The sequence below is a fragment of the Cyprinus carpio genome, chromosome B3 (assembly GCF_018340385.1).
Source record: "Cyprinus carpio isolate SPL01 chromosome B3, ASM1834038v1, whole genome shotgun sequence".
Classification (NCBI taxonomy): domain Eukaryota; kingdom Metazoa; phylum Chordata; class Actinopteri; order Cypriniformes; family Cyprinidae; genus Cyprinus; species Cyprinus carpio.
Window position 1 is genome coordinate 32,515,469 of NC_056599.1, and position 19,928 is coordinate 32,535,396.

The 19,928-nt window shown below is 37.2% G+C and overlaps 3 protein-coding genes across 9 annotated transcripts in view; 1 reads left to right on the plus strand and 2 right to left on the minus strand.

Moving 5' to 3' along the window:
* Positions 1 to 2,753: 2,753 nt before the first annotated feature.
* LOC109056087 (glucose-induced degradation protein 4 homolog) lies at positions 2,754 to 6,999 on the minus strand. 2 transcript variants are annotated; one of them, XM_042720855.1, is made up of 6 exons: positions 6,594 to 6,999; positions 6,100 to 6,159; positions 4,929 to 5,036; positions 4,691 to 4,792; positions 3,452 to 3,582; positions 2,754 to 3,360 (listed from the first exon to the last, which is right to left on the minus strand). In XM_042720855.1, the coding sequence occupies exons 1-6, from the start codon at positions 6,768 to 6,770 to the stop codon at positions 3,297 to 3,299; spliced, it is 642 nt and encodes a 213-aa protein (XP_042576789.1). In that variant the 5' UTR covers positions 6,771 to 6,999; the 3' UTR covers positions 2,754 to 3,296. The 2 variants fall into 2 exon arrangements, with proteins under 2 accessions (XP_042576789.1, XP_042576788.1); XM_042720854.1 differs by having other exon boundaries at positions 6,582 to 6,988.
* A 413-nt stretch (positions 7,000 to 7,412) lies between these two features.
* Positions 7,413 to 11,655, minus strand: drc3 (dynein regulatory complex subunit 3). The gene is given in 13 exon segments (XM_042720856.1): positions 7,413 to 7,684; positions 7,845 to 7,976; positions 8,139 to 8,262; positions 8,355 to 8,425; positions 9,176 to 9,307; positions 9,411 to 9,585; positions 9,679 to 9,791; positions 9,941 to 10,064; positions 10,244 to 10,386; positions 10,536 to 10,702; positions 10,776 to 10,892; positions 11,115 to 11,304; positions 11,505 to 11,655. Coding segments are annotated over 12 exon segments (1,563 nt in total). The 5' UTR covers positions 11,269 to 11,304; positions 11,505 to 11,655; the 3' UTR covers positions 7,413 to 7,573.
* Positions 11,656 to 12,089: 434 nt separating this feature from the next.
* The window catches only part of LOC109056083 (TOM1-like protein 2), a 30,333-nt gene continuing 22,494 nt past the window's right edge, over positions 12,090 to 19,928 (plus strand). For 4 of the 6 annotated variants that reach the window (XM_042720851.1, XM_042720849.1, XM_042720852.1 and 1 more), the window contains exon 1: positions 12,091 to 12,203. In XM_042720851.1, the coding sequence (XP_042576785.1) occupies positions 12,152 to 12,203 (52 nt within the window). In that variant the 5' untranslated portion in view covers positions 12,091 to 12,151. Of the gene's footprint in view, positions 12,204 to 19,928 lie in introns of all 6 variants that reach the window. The other 2 variants (XM_042720848.1, XM_042720850.1) reach the window with 1 other exon arrangement.

The following is a 19,928-nucleotide window of genomic DNA, read 5'->3' on the forward strand; positions in this document are numbered from 1 at the left end:
ATAAATCATAGTCCATGTACTAAAGAGATGATACTACGCCATCTAGTGGTTAAGAGAGTCGCTTGCATTCCTTTATGTGTAATACATCAAGAGTAACCCAAATAAATCACTTTCATTTCATTTTCCGTCTGCAGTTTGTGCAAACTATAAAAAAAGGTCAATCAATGTCCTGAACTCACACACACACACACACACACACACACACACAAACACACCTCCAGATCAATACAGGCTTTATTTTCTTATCGTTTTCTGCCAATAAAAAGATCACTCATAATTATAGAGAATGAAATTATTTGTGTACACCACAAACAGCCCTATTATGTACATTCCCTCCTGTACTGTAACAGCATGTGCAGTGGCCTTTCATTTGCTTAGCATTTCTTTAAATAATATTGACCTCCAGGAAGCAGATTATTAGGCGCAGCACACAAACATCTTACGTCCTCATAAACACTTCTTTGTGACCACATTTCTGGTTTTAAGGACAATAAAAGAACGCAAACAGGAAAAGATGTCACATTTACACATATTTGCAAAACATGTTAATTATTGGGTGTGTTTTAGACATTTTGCATTAGAGTTAATTTGCAGCAATAGTGGAATTTGGCCATGGGATGAGCCAAAATAAAAAAAATTCTATGTACAAAATGTCATTAGGAGATCTAAACATAGCTAGGTTGAAATGTGGCATGAACCTGTTGTTAAACACTTGCTAGTCTACAATTAAAAAGGAGGTTTGGTGGATGAGGTACAGCAATCTTTCATTTTAAACTCCTTTTCGTAACTCTCTCTTTCTGTACAGAGCTTAAAACGAATTATTATAAAAGTGGTTTAAAGACAAATCTGACTTTTAAGGCAAAGGGTTTGACTAAAGCTTAGATGGATGCATCTGGGTTTTGTATCTTAAATGTGTCTCCCAATCTTTTAGCACCTCGCGAGAGGTTCCTTAAAGCCTCAGCCATTACATTGTGTGCGTTGTTAGGCTGTAAGGTAGATCACCAGAGCTGCCGTAGCATCAGATCACGGCTGTCAAAAATTGCGCCTCGAGGCTGATGGGTAGTTTAAAATACAGTGTTGTCCACCATCTGGACTGTTTGCTTTGAAAAGTCTTCCTGAGCCCTCCAATAAAAACACTTGCTTATTCATTATGACATCTTCTGCAAGGACTGAAAGCCACGATACGCTTCTGCAGTCTTGCGTTCCGACACGCCACGTGACATTGGTGCCAATACCAATCAATACTCTCTGAGCTATCAATATTAAAGTGAACAAGTGAGAAGTGATTATTCTCAAACCTAAGAGACTCGTAAGGAAGCCTGTTTCCACCTCAGAATAATAATAATAATAAAGTTAATTGCGAATTTTTAAAACACTATTCTGACTTTATTTCTCTCAGTTCCAACTTTTTATTTTCTCAGAGAAAAAGTCATAATTATGAGATGTTCATTTAGAATTCCGGGAAACAAAAATTTAGAATTGTAAATTTAAAATTCAAACGAAAAAAGTTATTGCAAATTGCAAGATTCTAATTCCAAATTCTGGGACAAAAAGTGGGAATTGCGAGATACATACTCGGAATTCCAAGGAAAAAATCTGACTTTTTCTTTCCTTGAATTCTAAGATATAAACTTGAAATTCCAAGGAAAAAAAAATTAATTGCGAGATGTTAACTTTGAATTCCGAGATAAAGTCAAAATTGCAAGATATAAACTAAAAATTATTGGATTTGATTGTTGGAGCAAAAAAATAAATAAATATATTAATTGTGAGATTCTGTGTTTTGAGATAATATGATTTAAAAAAATTAATTTATTTAAATTTAATTCTGAGATATAAATTTGAAATTCTGAGGAAAAACTCAAAGCTGTATGATATAAACTTGTATTTACAAGGGAAAAAAATAGAATTGCGAGATGTTAACTATGAATTCTGAGAAAAAAAAAAAAAGTCAGAATTGCAAGATACAGGTTTGGAAATGTCAAAATCGCGAGATGTAAACTTCCAAAATTCAAAGGAAAAAGGTAATTTGAAAGATGTTAACTCTGAATTTTTGGGGAAAAAGTCAGAATTGCGAGATACAGACTCAGAATTCCAAGAAAAAATTCTGACTTTTTCTTTCCTGGAATTCCAAGATATAAATTAGAAATTCTGAGGTAAAAATTCAAAGCTATGAGATATAAACTTGAATTTCCAAGGAAAAAATTTGAATTTCAAGATTTTAAATCTGAATTCTGAGAAAAAAAAAAAGTCAGAATTGCAAGATAACAGATTTGGAATTGCAAGAAAAAAATCTGAATTGAGAAATGTTAACTAAAAATTTCAAGAAATACACTCAGATTTGCCCGAAATAAATTAAGAATTGCGTAATAAAAAAAAGTCAATTACCTTCATGTTCACATAGCATGGTGGAAACAGGCTTCCATATACTTGAGATTCTTATAAGCTGAGATTTTTCAGGTTGCATAGCAAAACAAGGAGCGTAAAACTACCGACAGATTTTTTTTCCAAACTCAGAAAGAAATGTTTCATCAAAAGCAGCTTTACAAATAGCTTTACCACCATGGGATAATATATATATATACCTCTTTCCAAAACACCTGACTCCATTTCATCTCATAATAAAAAATATATCACACGTAGAAGCGAAGGTTCCAGCTGCTATATATGTGACTTTTGATGATACACCTTACGTTAATAAAAAAACAACGTCTGAGGGCCAAGCAAGCCGCAGACAAGAGCAACTCTTCATATCCATCATATCGCACACTGTATCTTTAATACGTCTTCAACAGACGTCCCAGTGTCTGTATACAGCGTCCCGCTCACAGTCTTTTCATACAGAATGATTAAAAATAAATTAAAACAAATTTCAAAACTTCTAGATTGGCCATGCTCTTTTATCAAATTACAAGGCAAAAAAAAAATGAGACAAATATCCCCATTGGCTCTTCCAACCAGGCAGGGCAAAGAAAAACTGTGATTTTAATCCCCAAACCTTAAGGATAAAAATAGTTTTCTAAGATGATCGGAGGACAGAGGCGTTAAAAACTCCGAAACATAAAAGGAAAAACAAAACGCTAATACTGCTGCGAATCCCCGAATCCCACTCGCTTGCTCGGCTTGTGTAGAGAGTCTCCTGAAAGAGTTCCTTCCTCCGTCATCTGCACCTCCGGTTATTCTTTCACTGAGGGGAGAGGACAGCCGAGTCCTGGGCATAATCATTACACAGTTCCTCTCGTCCTCTCATGTCCATTTCCTCTGTCCGCTGTAGATTCACCTCGAGGACTTCAGTGTCACCGGAACTCGTAGATGGGTGCGCTGTGTTCAGGGACGTGTGTGAGGTTCAAAGACTGATACCTGATAAGAACAGGATTAAAACTGGGTTTTTGAGGTGATATATATTGAAAATTTATAATAAAATAAAATAAATTTTTTTTTAATTCTATACCATTCAGAGCTTCTGTGGTAGTAGTAGCCCTCTATGGTGGCTGTAGACTTCTGGAAACAGATGTAGTAGAAGCCAGCGAAGGAAGCACCGCTGATATCTTTGATTGTGTGATCTGGAACTAAGAACTGTTCCTGAAACAAACAAACACAACATTTGATTTAAATACACAATTTCACTATTTATTTAACTTCTATGGATGCGTAGATATACACTACCATTCAAATGTTTGGAGTCAGTAAGATTTTTCGGAAGAAGTCTCTTATGTTCACCAAGGCTGGATTTATTTGATTACAAAATACAGTAATATTGTGAAATATTATTACAATTTAAAATGACTGTTTTCTATTTCTATATATTTGAAAATGTAATTTATTCCTGTGACACAAAGCTGAATTTTATAGCATCATTGCTTCAGTCTTCAGTGTCACATGATTCTTTAGAAATCATAATAATATGCTGATTTGCTGCTCAAAAAACATTTCTTATAATTACCAATTACAGTTGTGCTGCCTAATATTGATACATAAAAATTTTGGATCAATATATAACGTTTATAAGAACAGCATTTATTTGATATACAAATCTTTTGTAATCTTACAAATGCCTTTACTGTCACTATTGATCAACTTAAAGGGATACTCCACCCCAAAATGAAAATTGTCATTGATCACTTACCCCCATATCGTTCCAAAGCCATAAAAGCTTACATCCACGCCACAAGGATGCGCTGTTTTCTTTCAAATCAAAGCTAAATACACGTAGAAACAGCGCATCCTTGTGGCGTGGATGATACAGAAGAGTATACGCAGCATACGGTGATGTGGAGAGACACAGAGGAGACTGTTGACAAAGGAATTGTTGAATGAAGTCGCTATTTTTGTTTTCTTCTCTTACAAAAAGTATTCCCATCACTTCATATAACCCAGATTGCACGTCTGACGACAGATGGAGTAATCTGATGACGACTTTCATACCTTTTATGGACCTTGAGACTGTTATTTATTTGGTAGTCTATGGGACAGTCACAGGCCTCCCGGTTTTCATCCAAAATATCTTAAATTGTGTTCTGAAGACAGAATGAAGCTTTTACGGGTTTTCATTTTCATTTTGGGGTGAAATATTCCTTTAATGCATCCTTGCTGAATAAAAGTATCTTTCAAACATCAAGTGAAAATCTTACTGAGCCCAAACGTTTAACAGTACTGCATAATATGGTTTTATTCATAAAATATAGTCTACCTTCCACCGCATGAAGACGTAGTCACTGTTCTTTAGTTCTTCATAGTCGAAATCATCCGAATTAAAGCTTTTTGCGTACTGATAAAATGCTTGAAACTTCCCCTGAGGAAAAAGAAGAGAAGAACAGATTTAGCAGATCAGGTTCTACTCACATCTGAGTCATGATGCATAATGATTCATAATCATAATTTGCATAGAGCATTATGCTCACACACTGAATCATGACATTATTTATTACCCAGTGTTTTCGGTCGACATCCTCATCCGCATCCCATTTCCTGGTTAAAAAAGGCCGTTTCTTGCTTATGATCTCCCCAGCAAAGAATGTAGTAAGCGTGGGATATTCCTACAGAGAGCAGGAGAGCGGGATGAGTAATGCTTTCCCTTGATCTGACACACATTTCTGACAGTCACACTAATTATTCTCCAAAAAGAAATGTAAAGATCATCAAACCAAATGAATCAAACCAAACCATTCTTCCTTGTCTCATGACATTTTGATGTTTTAATAGCGTTTCTTATTTAAACTTAAGTATAGCATTAAAGTTGGTTAAGTCCAATTTATTTTCATTAATCAGTTCAAAGTGTCCATTTAAAATAAGTAATTCAGTCTCTGATTTAGTGGTTTAATTGCACCAAATGTTTACTTAAGTATTCATGTAATATTTTTATATACTAGAATGTTTTAATAAAAATACTCTATATTATATTTTTTTTGCATAAACTCATACTTTCAGCAAGAATATGTTAAATTATATTCAGCTTTATAATTCTGTAATAAATTACATATTCTAATTGAAAATAAATATTTTATATTGTATTTTAAATGAATACTGACATAAAAATTATTAAATATCATTCTTTTAAATTTTTAGGTTAAACAATGAAAACCAACAATTCCTTGATTTTTTTTTTACAAATTTTCTCTTCTTCTTTTTTTTTTTTTTTTTTTTTTTTTACATTTTGAATCTGCTTGTCTGGAGTTATAGATGGCTGGACTGGAGGAAAAAAAAGAAATACCCTTTTATGCAATTTCAGGGAAACGAGTTATCAAGATATCAATTGTCATATCGGTTTTATAATTCCTTGACACACTATAACTGAGCTGCAGATCAATACAACGGTTTAAAGTGTATGTAGGCTTCTGTATCTTGATGAAATCATTGACTATCAGTGTGAGGACAGCAGCACTTTAAAGATCCGCGTCCAGACTCACCATGCACTGCTCCAGTATCGCAGACAAACCACAAGACCACAGAAGCAGAAACTCTCAGACAAACAAAAGTGTTTTTTGTTTATCTCACATCCTGTCATCATACACTGACCACCAGCGACTAAATACCACATTACAGATTTAGTAAACAGGTCACAGTATGATGATGCAGTCAGTGACCATGGGTTTGTCTCACCTCCGTCAGACCTTTGATCTTGAGGTATCCACACAGGTACGAGTCCTCCATGGTCACGTGCTGTGGGTCCAAAGCAAAGGTTTTTAATCAAATCAATGATGAACAGATCTGCAAATGTGCAATAACGTTCAATAAAACTATTAGAAAGTGCTAACCTGGCCTCAAACATGAAGTTATGACACTCAAATGGGTAACTGATCCATACTGACTGTAACTCCAGATTCACTGACATACAGTATTAGAAATGTTTATGTTTCACACATAAATGTCACACACATACCAGTGCATGTAAACTACCTAGACAGCAGTTCTGGACATAGTACTACCTAGCAGACTGCCTACTTACAAACAAACAAACAACATTTTCACCGTGAGCTCTCCAAGTTACCTAGACAGCACAGTCATTTGGATTCGCAGGTGTGTTGAACTCCAGAATGCTGCCTAGCTAGGGAGCTCACTCGTTGCTAAGCATACATGTTTACCTGCAGAACTACCTCGACATCATAGGAGTTTCCTTTGCTCTTCTGGTAGCCGCGGAACTGGGAGCCGCTGTAGAGCAGAGAGGTGTTGACGCCGGGCTGCTGGGTATTGATCGGTGGGGGCGGAACGAGAGAGGCCGAGGCCAAGCAGGCCAGCGGCGAGCCCTGACAGCAGTCGGTACGGACCGGCATGATCGATCGCTTCGGCGGGGCTCTCCCCGAGCTCAAGCGGCCGAGCGGCGCTTATCTGACGCGCTGGAACGGGAGAAAACGCGACACTGACAGCGCGAATCGTAAGTTTCGGAGTTTCTCCCGCAGGACGCGCGGTTACGTCCCTTCACAGCAGAATGAGGGCGCTCAACGGCGAGTCATGTGACCCAGCATGCTGTTAACTGATTGGATGACGGACGTCGAGTAACAATGACGCTGGATGCTCATTGGCTGCTTTGGGAAAAGCATGAAGGGATTTGTAGTTCTAACGTTGCTCGATGGAAGCGCTAGTTTAGACATATAGGGAGTCGTTAATGTTCTAGATGTGACAGCGGTTTCTAAACAACGAATTTGCCAGTGAAACATGTTTAACGGTCGTCAGTTTGCGTAAACATATAAGCAGTAACATTCTTGTTGGTATTATGATATTTTTTAATGTGTGATATTTTGATAAACAAAGTACATGAAACACATTTCTCGCAGAAAGGATTGTGTTAGCTATGGGAACTTAGGGAAATTTAGATACGTGTAATTGTAATACTAAATGTATATATATATATATAGCTGCGTACACCCCATTTGAGAAATGCCCTTTTATGAACAGCTCTCTCTTACAGTCAATAAATGGAATTGCTGTAACACTGGAACTTCCCTGTAGATGGCGGCATTGCATAAAATACAAAAAAACATTAAAACTAATGCATCGCAGTGTATACAGATGCATACTTGTTTACTAACAGCTATGTTATTTTTTTTTTTTTAATGAATCTGACTTGAGAAACATTTTAATGGTGCTCAGACATTCGCATGTCCTCCAGCTCATCCTTCACGTAACTAACGTAGTTACGGATCTCTGAGACGCGCTTGCGATTCCTCTTCACTTCTTCATCATGTATCTATTAACACAAACAAAAAGATTCCAACATTTACATTTTATTTAATAATACAAATCTTTGTGAGGGCAGCTGTGTGGTAGGCTGCACTGTGACCAAACAGTATAATATAATATAATTGTTAATGTCTAAAAGCACAGGAAGTGTGTTCATGATCACATACTGATTTCAGCAGTCCGCTCATCCAGCTGTTGATCCGTGTCAGTAGCTCATCCTCCCTGTTATCAATCTTCAGCAGGTGGGTGTCGTGGGAAGCACTGACTGCATTGGTTACTGTGTCTTTATCTACCAACAGCTACATACCAGCATAAGAAATGAGGACAAAGCAGCAATCAATACTAAAATATGTGTCTGGGACATAAATAGTTGCCATGACTTCTTCTTCATTCTTCATAATGAATAAACACAAATTTTTTTTTGTTTCTACGTTATGTGATCAAGACTTTTTTCCACTGACCATGGCCATATCATCAGGTATTTCCTCCTCTAGCTCATTCTTGACCACCTTCTCCAGTGTTGCCAAGGCAATCTCAAGCTGTTGTTCATGGTGCTGGTTCTCCAGGTCTCGGCACTGTGCAAATGTGTGCCTGAGTCAAAGAAGAATTTCTGAATAAATGCATTTGTGTGTGTGTGTGTGTGTGTGTGTCTTTAGGATTTGTTGAAAAAAGGATATATCCCTTGCACATATTCAATAAACCCTCCAACCATGTCTGAGATGTTCCTCTCAAAGTCTTTGAAGATGTCTAAAAAAAGCAGATTTGTGAAACTTCTGTTGGGTTACTGTGTTACGAAATGGTCCATATACAGGAATATTTCTCTCAAAAATTTAAATTTGCTAAAAAAAATAATAAATACTCACCCTCAATCCATCCAGATGTACATGAGTTTGTTTCTTTACAAGATTTGGAGAAATTTAGCGTAACATCACTTTCTCACCAATGGATACTCTGCAGTGAATGGGTGCCGTCAGAATGAGAGTCCAAACAGCTGATAAAAACATCACAATAATCCACGCCACTCCAGTCCATCAATTAACATCTTGTGAAGATGCATGTTTGTAATAAATAAATCAATCAAGATGTCCTCTATCCATAATATTGCTTTCTCCGGTGAAAGTCATCTCGTCTGAATCAGGAGAGAAATATGCAAAGATCAAGCACTGTCAAAAACAGTCCAATCAAACACACAGCTTTTCGCTTCACAAGGTATCACTTGATGGACTGGAGAGGTGTGAATTGCTTGTGGATTATTGTGATGTTTTTATCAGATGTTTGGACTCTCATTCTGACGGCACCCATTCACTGCAGTGAATCCATTGGTGATCAAGTTGGACAGTGATTGGTTTGTAAGGGTTTTTTTTGTTAATTTATCAAAATGTTTTATGTCTTGGATGGCCTGAGGGTGAGTACATTTTCACTAAATGTTTACATTTTGGGGTCAACAATTCCTGTAACAATATATGTCTATAGTTTTTTTTTATTTTTTTATTCTGACCTCCAGTTGGTCCACCAGCTGCAGTTCCAGACTCATGAGGGTTTCAGAGAGCTGGCTGGCCTGCTCCTGACAGGAACTGATGTTGTCTTCAAGTAGCTCGACATCCGTGATCTGCTGCATCTCCACTATTTTCTGCAATAGAACGGAATTCCATTTGTGAGCATTTTGTTGTGTCCAGCTGGTGAGAAACTGCTTGTATCATTTTCCCAGCTTGCCTGAGGGAGAAGAAACTAACCTGCCTCCTGGAGCTTTCAAAGTCAGCTGCTATCTGTGCCGCTTTCTGCCGATTGTCAGCCACTGCCTCATGGGAACAGGTAAAAAAGGATTCCACCTCAGCCGTTCTCTGAGCATGCTGAGTCAAACCCGCATCAAATATCTGCACACACAGAGCCTCCATTTTGCCTTTAAATGTACATGGATTGTCAAGGTAAATGGACTGTTTTGAGGCCTTTCAGTATTTTTAATAGCAGTTCTATTTTATTTGACATTCCTGACAAGGATATGACTCAAGCAACGCTTCCATTCCAGGGAGGAGAGCCAGTTTCTCCCCATCAGGATCTTCATCAAACATGCTGTCAAAGAGCTGAGGTCCATTCAAGAACTCCACGAACGCATCCTGTAAAAGAAGGAAGCAATATTTATTCACCAGTGTGAAGAGTATATATTAGTCCGGAAGAAAAGTATATAAAAAGTATAAAAAGTCTAAATCTGAATTATGAATCCTAGAACATTAAAGACCTTTATCTAAATGGTAATGGTGGCCACCTTGTGCAGCTGAAGTTCCTCGTTGCTGATCTTCTGAGCCTCCATTGCTTGCTGTTCCTGCAGCTCATTTTGTTGCATTGCCTCAACTGCATACTTATACTTTGTATTGGCAGTTTCACGCTATATACATGTAAAATATATTCATTATAAACAGAACTAAAATATAATAAGAATAAAAGAACAACATTAGGACAAATGTTAATCTATCCTTTGTGAAAAACAAGTGTGCTTAATTTTGGTGAAATTTTTATATTTTATTTGTGAAAATTTAAAGTGTGATTAATTGTACTGAACGTGTTCTAATTTAAATAAAGCAGTCTGTAGTCCAGATAAACTAAGTCTGGAAGATACGCTGTCACAAATGTCTTGTAGCTTTCTTCCTCACAGATGGGGTTTCCAGCAAGATTGAGAGTGCGTAAATGCTTAAACTTTCTTAGGTATAACACCTGCGAGATTGGATATGATTTTATCAGGTTTATGTTCGAGTGACATTCATGGATGAATTAGATTAATTGGATAAGTGGATAGCTGCATATGATGAAATCAAACACTCTTTAATCACACAAATTTATCATTTAAAATACAGCTGGCCTACATTTTCAAGTTGAGCGATTGCATTGTTTCCAAAAGAGAGGATGTGCAGGTTTTGCAGCGTATCCAGGTTTTCAATGACAGAAATGCGGTTGTTGAATAAACTCAAGTCCTGAAGTTTCACAAGAGCCTCCAGTCCTTCAATCACTTGAATATTATTAAAAGACAAATCTGAGGAATGCAAGAATTACAGATTATTAGTGTCCGCATCTGTTTTGATCTCAATAAGACAACCTGAACTCACCAAGCCAGACCAAATTAGTGAGGTTTTCTAATCCTTCAATCCTCTCAATAACGTTATTATCCAGCTGAAGTTTTGTTAATGAGGTGAAATGCCACAGGTGGAAAATCTTCAGGATGTCTACAAAAACACATCAATATAATTATATTTTGGGAACCATATTTTTGTACCATTTTCTCATTAATCAGTTCTCATTAATGTAATGTGAAAACATATATAATTTCTCTTGATTTTGGGGTAAAAATGCTTAAAGATAAATAAATACATATCCACAAATGTATATTGAATATTAAGTGAATTAGTTTAATAAAATGATAGAGTTTAGATCAGTGAAGTTCATACTCCTGTAGTCTAGTCTCAGTTGTAGCACGTCTTCATACTGGATGCCCTCTTTCTTGGATATATCTCCAGCTTGTCCCTGAGGTCCCTGTTCCTCAATTGCTTGTTTTAGCATCTCCTCATCTATTACTTTAGGCTCATCCTGTTGCCAGTTCATTTTCCACTGCTTCTGGTGACTGGAGCCGTTTATTACCTGCAAAACACACACACATGGCCTACGGAGATCAGAAGCGCGTCGACGCGGGATCTAGTGCATGTAAACCAATTGCTTATTTTGGAGACCCGTCATCATAAAATGAGTCAAAACCAGTATCAGTCATCATTTCAAAGTTTTTTTTCTTTCTCTGTATTAAAAGCTCATATTTGGTAATAAACTCTCAGTTGAAAACAGACCTGTCTGGAACAAGCACACGTCTGATGGATTGGACACCAACGCAGTTGCTTAGCAACCGCAAACTACCGCTCGCAACTTCCGGAGATTTTAGCGAGCTAAAATAATAAATAGAATTTCGTTACTTTGATTTATTTTATTTTTTATTTATTTAACCTGATTTTAATTATTTGATATGATAGTAGTAACTTTCTGTGGCATCAATGTATCACTTGTTTATTTATTTATTTAGTTAGTTAGTTAAAATGAACCATACAGCGATATTTTTTCGAGTAAGACTTTATTTACATTTGTAAGGTCCTTCATGGACCTAAAAGCAAATGTGTGGATTTATTAGAAATACGATACCCGTCACACAATATGCACCAAATGTTGACGATATAAAGCAAACATGCGCATAAATTCATTTCAACTGGACTTTATGTTTTTATAAGGTCGTTTCCGTACGTTTTCGCCCTCCTATGGTTTTCGCACATATTAGAGCCTTTTTAAGAGAAACTTGATTCCCGTGATGGACAGGAGTATTGACCAATCAATTAAAAGTTTTGCTTGTTTAGACCAATCACACAGCGCTCTGGGCGGGGCTTAGCGCGCTGTCCGCCAGCCTCTCTCTCTCTGTGTGTGTCGGCGGATTGTTGTTGTCATCAAGATGGAGTTCTTGTTGGGGAATCCGTACAGCACTCCCGTTGGCCAGTGCATTGGTGAGTTAGCGGCTTATAATAGCTTCTTCATCTTCTTCTTTGTGTGTTTTTATAATAGTTAATGGGCCATATTCATCCACTGCTCGTGTTAAAATGCTTTAAATGTGTGTATTAGCTAGCAGCATCATACAGTCAGCACTGTTAGCTAAATTAGATGATGTGCTAGCCAGTTTCTTCATCCGGTGTAAACACACATATGTTACTAGGAAACTCTATTCATTTGTTTTCATCATTGGAAAATTCATAACTAGGGAGTGAGAGTGTTTCGCCGGCAGATTTATACTCGGTAGCAGTCTGAGTAGGACCGAAAGGAGAAACTGAAGTCTCTGTCTGACTCTGGACTCAATCAGATCACCTTCGCTTAGGTTAGGACATTGATAACATTTAGTGTGTGGATTTGGACTCAATCAGATCACCTTCGCTTGGGTTTGGAAACTCTGTTTATATATCTCATTTTGATTACCCTCACACATGTAATACTTTGTTTAGTGCTGTAATGCATCGGTTTGACAGTTTGTCGTTATACTGCTGAGGGATGAAACAATACATGTTTTTATATACATAATACATATTTTTTCTATAGTTTTAACCTAAGATCTTGAAGTTGAAAAGTTAATGTTCGTTTGATTTGTTGACAGCTAGGCCTAGTTTAATTGCTTTCACTAATAGTTGAGGTGCAGATTTATTGATGAATGAAAACCAGTTTGTGTTGACATGTCTGGTCCTGAAATTGGTAACAAGCGTCATAAAGCAGCAGTGAACCGGTCATGTGACTTTGGATTTGTTGACAGTGCAGGGTGTGCACACATGTAGCATCTTTGACCACTGTGACTTGGCTTTGTCCCTGTTTTACATGAGCGCTTATACGAGGAAATCTATGTTTGGCAGTATGTTTGCATTTGAAAGTTTTTATTGTGTGTTTGCGGTGTGTGCATTTGACTGGAGTTCCTAGGTAGCATTAAAATCTCTGAGACCAGATTAAATTGTATGATTTGTCTGTATCTTAAACAGTGGTGTTCTGTATGCCTTACAAATGCATGCTGCACATCAGCACCACAGTTTTTAATACAAGATCAGATGATTTGGAAACTTATGTTCAGCTGAAAGAATAGTTTCTCTTTGTGCTGTAGGACATTGATCAATACAGGGCAGTTTTAGAAGTGTATTATGAGCTTTTTTTTTATCAGTGTTGAAGTGCAGTCACGTTTACTGTTGCTCTGCAACATTTTGTGGGTGAAATCTAGTCATTTCAATAGAAATCTGCACCTTCGGGAGTTTCGTGTGAGGCCGAAAAAGTTCCCCATGCAGATGTCATGCAAATTTGCAGCATTGACCAATAGACATCTGCTTGGTTTAAAACGTAAAAGTGACTTACATGTGAGCTGTGCTTCCTACATCAGAATCAGAATCAGAAAGAGCTTTATTGCAAAGACAACAACAACAAACAGAGAAAAAAATAAATAAAAAATTGCAAATAAATAAATTGTATGAACAGTTGTGATGATAATGATAGATGATAATGGAATAGAATAGAGTAAGATGCAGAGATGTACTTGGATGGAGGGGTAACAAATAAATATAAGGATATTGCACATTTTGATTGCATAAGTGGGGAACATTTAACTGTTCATGAGGTAGATTGCCTGGGGGAAGAAACTGTTCTTGTGCCTGACTGTCCTGGTATTTGCGGCTCTGAAGCGCCGGCCAGATGGCAAAAGTTCAAATATGGGGTAACTTGGATGTGAGGGATCCAGAGTGTTTTTCTGAGCCCTTTTCCTCACTCTGGATGTATACAGTTCTTGAAGGGTGGGCAGGGGAGCACCAATAATCCTTTCATCAGTCCGAACCATTCTCTGTAGTCTTCTGATGTTTGATTTTGTAGCTGAACCAAACCAGACAGTTATTGAAGTGCACAGGACAGACTCGGTGACGGCTGAGTAGAACTGTTTCAGCAGCTCCTGTGGCAGGTTAAACTTCCTCAGCTGGCGAAGGAAGTACAACCTTTGTTGGGCCTTTTTAACAATGGAGTCAATGTGATTGTCCCACTTCAGGTCCTGAGAGATGGTGGTTCCCAGGAATCTGAATGACTCCACTGCAGCCACAGTGCTGACTATGATGGTGACTGGGGGGTTTCTCCTGAAGTCCACGATCATCTCCACTGTTTTGAGAGTGTTCAGCTCCTTGTCTGTAAGCAGACTCATCACCGTCCTGGATGAGGTCGATGACTGTCGTGTCATCTGCAAACTTCAGGAGCTTGACAGAGGGGTCTTTAGAGGTGCAGTCGTTGGTGTACAGTGAGAAGAGCAGTGGGGAGAGAACATATCCCTGAGGGGCACCAGTGTTGGTGGAGTTTGTTTTGTTTGATTTTGTGTATCTGTCAGAAAGCTGGTGATCCACCGACAGATAAAGCTAGGAACAGAGAGCTGGGTCAGTTTGGTCTGGAGGACTGTTGGGATGAGGGTGTTGAAAGCCGAACTAAAGTCCACAAACAGGATCCTCACGTAAGTCCCTGTTTTGTCCAGATGTTGCAGGATGAGCAAACTGCAGGGGGTCCAGTAAGGGTCCAGTGATGTCCTTCAGATAAGCCAGAACCAGTTTTTCAAACGACTTCATGACGACAGACATTAGAGCCACAGGTCTGTAGTCGTTAAGTCCTGTTATCTTGGGTTTCTTTGGAATGGGGATGATGATGGAGCGTTTGAAGCAGGAAGGCACTTCACACAACTCCAGAGATCTGTTGAAGATCTGTGAAAAGATGGGGGCCAGCTGGTCAGCACAGGTTTTCAGACAGGCTGGTTTTACATTGCTATGCTATTGACAATATAGGCCTATAATTGGTATTTTTTTGCCTACGTGATATTACGTCTGACTCCACTTTTAAGGTATGACAACATTTAGGAGCAGTTGGGAGTTTCAGGAAATAGCTGGTCATGCAAATTTGCTTTGTTGAGCAACAAAAATCTGCTTGGTTTAAAAATGACTTCTGTGTGAGCTGTGCTTTATACATTGCTAATGTTATAATAAACAATGTGCCTTTTTTGGCCTGCAAAGTTTTGCTAATGTGACCAAACCTTGAGGCCAAAACATGCTCTCAAGCATGCAAATCCAGACGTGAATGCTTAGCGTTATATTGCAATTATATTATTTTATTCTTCAGTTTTATTTTAATCAACTATAACTATGTATCATGTTCAAATGTTGAAATAAGAATCCCTCCTTTGGTTTTGAGAGCCAAGACCATGTTGATGTTAATTTATTAACTATCACCCAGCAAGATGTGAGAAAATGACAAGTTTAGGAAAAGACTATTAAATAAAATCGAAGCGAACAAAGTCTCTCTCAGCTGTCGCCGCATCATAAGTAGGTAAGAGGGTGAATTGTGTTATGGACACTCTGATTTGATTTTGGTAACAATTTGCAAACAATGGCTCACTATTTCTCAGCACCACATGTCTTGCCTCAGGCCTGTAGGTCATAAGTTGATCCAGCAGGTTCAGGATGTGCTGACCACAGGACAACATCCTCCTAATAGATGAGCATTTCATTATGAGTCAGGTATTGGTTTTTTTTCCCCATGACTCAGCTCTTGTACAGGACTGTTGTAAGAACAGAGTCTTCAATTAGTAGAGGAGACAAAGTGACAGTAGTACCGACTTTGGTAGCTTTCAGTACTGAAATTTTAAAAATGTCCATTTTCCACTAAGATTTGAGCGCTGTTGAGTGGATTCTTAAACACCGCTGATTGGCCAATATATTCACGCGCTCAACACATTTGACTGTGATTGGCTACAATGATCATCGCTTCACGCTCTTCACCGAGCGCTCACACAGAAACACACAGGAGCATTTGAAAGCAGGCGTCTGTCAGCAGATCTCTAATATATCTGCACATAGACGGATCCGCTGACAGACGCCTGCTTTCAAATGCTTCTGTGTGTTTCTGTGTGAGCGCTTTCTTCAAAAATAGTGGAGTGTTCCTTTAAGAAAGTTTTTGTTTAAGATGAATTTTTTTTTTATTGTTAATTTTTTTTTTGATTCCTTAATGAATAGAAAAAGTAGCATAAATCAGTTTAAACATCAATTTAATGAATTCTTGCTGAATATAAGTATTAATTTCTTTACAAAAAGAGAAAAGAAAAAAAAAAGTACAGACTCTAAAGTTGGATTGTAGTGTATGTATGAATGAGGAATGCAACACCAAAAATGTGGTACTAATATGGACAAGGCACACTTCAGAGTTCCTGATTAATTCCCTGTGTCATCAGAAGTAGCAGCTCTGAAATAGATAAAGCTGTCACAATAACAGAGTCAATACCAGTAAACACAGCAAAAAAATATTAATATAAGCTTTTAATGCAAAGAAATATAATGGAGATCCTTGTAGTTTTGTCACATAAGTCTAGACTGTTGGGAAAGAACTTAACTACCAAACTGAACCAGTCTCACAGATACTGTAGAAAGACTGTTGTCAGCTTACTTTTTAAGTTTTAATATTAGATGGACCTCTTTTCTGATGGACCTCTGAGGTCACTTGAAATGGTTTCCTCAGACATGTCTTGCTGTCATTTTGAGCTATAGCATGTTCTGTAAGGACACTTTGTTAATGTGGTGATAACAAGATTATGTTTGTCCTCAGGGAGATTAAAGGATGATGGTAAAAGCGTTGGGTCCCGTCCTTTCAGACCAAAGTGGATGTTATTCAGGTCTGAATCTGGCCCACCGAGGCATGAACTTTTAAGGAAGGAAAACACTTAATGAGGCTTCACATAAATAGCTTTGGAATCTGAAGTGTTTGTTAAGCGTTTAGCATGTTTAAAATATTTTGCTGGCAGCCAACTTTCTTTTGAAATCATAAACTTTAATTAAATAAATAATTCAACTTCTTTATGAAATCCAATATGAAACTACTTGAGCTACATACTAGCCGATTTAAACCTCATGATCCTAACATTTCACAAAATCACAAACTTGTTGTTCACGAGTCTGTGACTGGAAGTAATGACTTGTGGTCAGTGTTGTTATTGTTAACTAAAACTGAAACTGTTAAAAATAGTTTTGGTTATTAAAATAAAACTGAAATGATATATAAATATTAGATGAAAAACTTAGCCTAAATGAATATTAGAAATGTTGCTTTGTAACTATACTGAAAAGAAAAATAATTATAAAAATAAAAGATGATTGAATATATGAATAAATATTAGCATATAAATAATACTTAAGTTACACTGCTTTCCATCAGTTCATTCAGTGATGGATTTGATAGACTTAATTAGAAGCGTAACATGAATTTGTCAGTCTTTTTGACCAGTTCATTAAAAAAAGGATCAAGAGTCATTCATGAGTCTCTCTGTATGTTCAGCAGTTCCAGCAGCACTACTGATGAACGTTAGGTTTGGCTGTATGGCCGTGGGGTGTTTGGCAGAGGTTGGTACGGCCGGTGCACGTGAGCTGAGCTGAGTACTCGTTATTTCCCGCCGCAGGGCTTTACTCAGCCATGTGTCTTGCCTGTTTCCCGCTCGCTTTCTCTACCTGTCTAACATTTTCCAGCACACAATATTGTCCAGTTCTTATTATTTTCTTGCTCTTGTTCATTGACTTATTGCCTTGGGTCTTCCACGCCACAAATCTTCTTGAGGAGATTACTGGAGGATTTTCCATAAGAAGTTGCTTGGTTTGTTAACGGAATATTCTGGGTTCAGCTCAAGTGAAGCTAAGTTGACAGCATTTGTGGCCTTATACTGATTACAGCAAGCAAATATTTCAATCTCTCCCTCTTTTTCCTAATAAAAAAACTAAAATGTAGATTCCATGGTTGTAAATGAGGATTTAAAAGCAGAAATGTGAATTATAATATTATTAAAGCACATTAATTCTTCTGTTAAAATGTGTATTATTTGAGTTGTAAAGCTGTTTAAGTAATTTTTACAGCTGTTTATATATATATATATTTATATATATATATATATATATATATATATATTTATATAATCTATAATCTGTATAAGAAAATGGTATATTCAAAAGTTTGAGGTCAGAAAGGTGTTGAAAGAAATCTCTTATCCTCACCAAAGTTGCATTTATTTGATCAAAAATACAGTAAAAATAGTAATATTGTCAGATATTATACAAAATCTGTATAAGATAATATCGGTTTTATATAGACATTATACATTTTTTAATAATAAATATAATTATATAATGTCTATATTAAAATTTATATAATAGAATCGTACAAAATATAATATATTTTAAAATATATTCCAGCAAAACTCAGTTTTCCTTTTCATGTGCTGATGTGGTTCTCATTTCATACAGTTGTTATTATTATCAATATTAAAAACAGTTGTGCTGCTTAATACTTTTGCATTCGCTTAAAGAAAAATCTATCTATCTCCATTTATTAAGAGTCCACTCAATCAAAATGTTCAAGCTTCAAGAAGTTAGTAAAGAAATTGTAAAAATAAAACATGAATTAAGCGGTTTCGTTCAATTCTTCTGAAGAGACACAGTCAGTGCGTATGTGTTATTAAATTAAACCCGTTTATTATGTAAAGTGATCATGTCTCTTCAGAACACTTGGATAAAACCGCTCGATTCATATGCTTTATTTTTACTATCTCTTTATTAACTTCTTGTTTGGAATGTACTTTCAATGGACGGAAATCTCTCTGTTTTCAATAAAAATATCTTCATTTTCTCTTGGGTTTGGAAAGACATAAGGGTGAGAAAATAATGACAGAAAAATTTTGCAAGTAGATATGGAGCTAACACTCTTCTTTCAAGCTAGTCATCTCAAAATGTCCAAATATTGAGATATCAGCTGTACTTATGGTTTTCCAGTTTTGTTTAGTTGTAGTGAAGCACACTTCTTCCTGTTTCCTGTACGCACTCTCAAGGTGAGACTGCAGCCTTTTCAGCCGAAGTCTCCTTAAAACGGCTCCCAGCCAACCTGCAGGTGAAGCAGACATGCTGTAGGACAGGAGAAGAAGAAGAGTGCTGCTGGGAACTCTGTTCTTGTGTCTGGTGAGCAGCAGTCTTCTCTCCGCCTCGTCACATCTGTCAGTTTGACAGAAGAGCAGCTCAGGGGTATGAATAAGGCATGAAGTATTTCCTGCGGCTCTGCAGACTACAGGAAGAGGCCTCACCCAGCCATGAAAGCGGTGTTATGCTCCAGACACTTCCCAGTTTGCCGAGCGAAAGTTCACTGGTACTGCCAAGCTGATGTCCAGTGCTGTGGATTGATGGGAGTTTTGGTCCAGTTGTAAAAGACACTTTGGTGTAGTCTGTATATTTGAAGAAGCCACCCAAAACTGAACATTTGCTGAAAATGTAAACAGCCTCAGGCCATCCAAGGTGTAGATGAGTTTGTTTCTTCATAGTTATTCCAAACTTTTGAACATATTTTAGATATGAGGATAAAATCTACACCAGCTGTGAAGAGATTGAACTGCTGCATGCTCTACATTTGGTTGTTGTTTCACACATCTGTGGTCAGACACCCTGTAGTGACTCAAATCAAACTTGGAAGCTAGCAGATGTTGTAGCCTGATGTTGTATGTATGTTACCAAAATGCAGACTTTGCAGAAACACATTTGATTATATCTTGATAAACAGAAGTTTCAGTAGCTATGCTTCCATCCAAAGTTACGAATTAAACATAGGCGCAAAATTGTAAAATCGCATAAAACAGTTGCGAATAAACCACAGTTTTCATCCAATGA

What these genes read in the sequence shown, in the direction of transcription:
- LOC109056087 (XM_042720854.1), bottom strand. Translation starts at nt 6,770, where the DNA reads ATGCCGGTCCGTACCGACTGCTGTCAGGGCTCGCCGCTGGCCTGCTTG. An exon ending in ATGTCGACCGAAAACACTGG is followed by an intron (nt 4,793 to 4,928) that starts GTAATAAATAAT and finishes CTTTTTCCTCAG; the next exon opens with GGGAAGTTTCAAGCATTTTA. An exon ending in TACCACAGAAGCTCTGAATG is followed by an intron (nt 3,361 to 3,451) that starts GTATAGAATTAA and finishes TGTTCTTATCAG; the next exon opens with GTATCAGTCTTTGAACCTCA.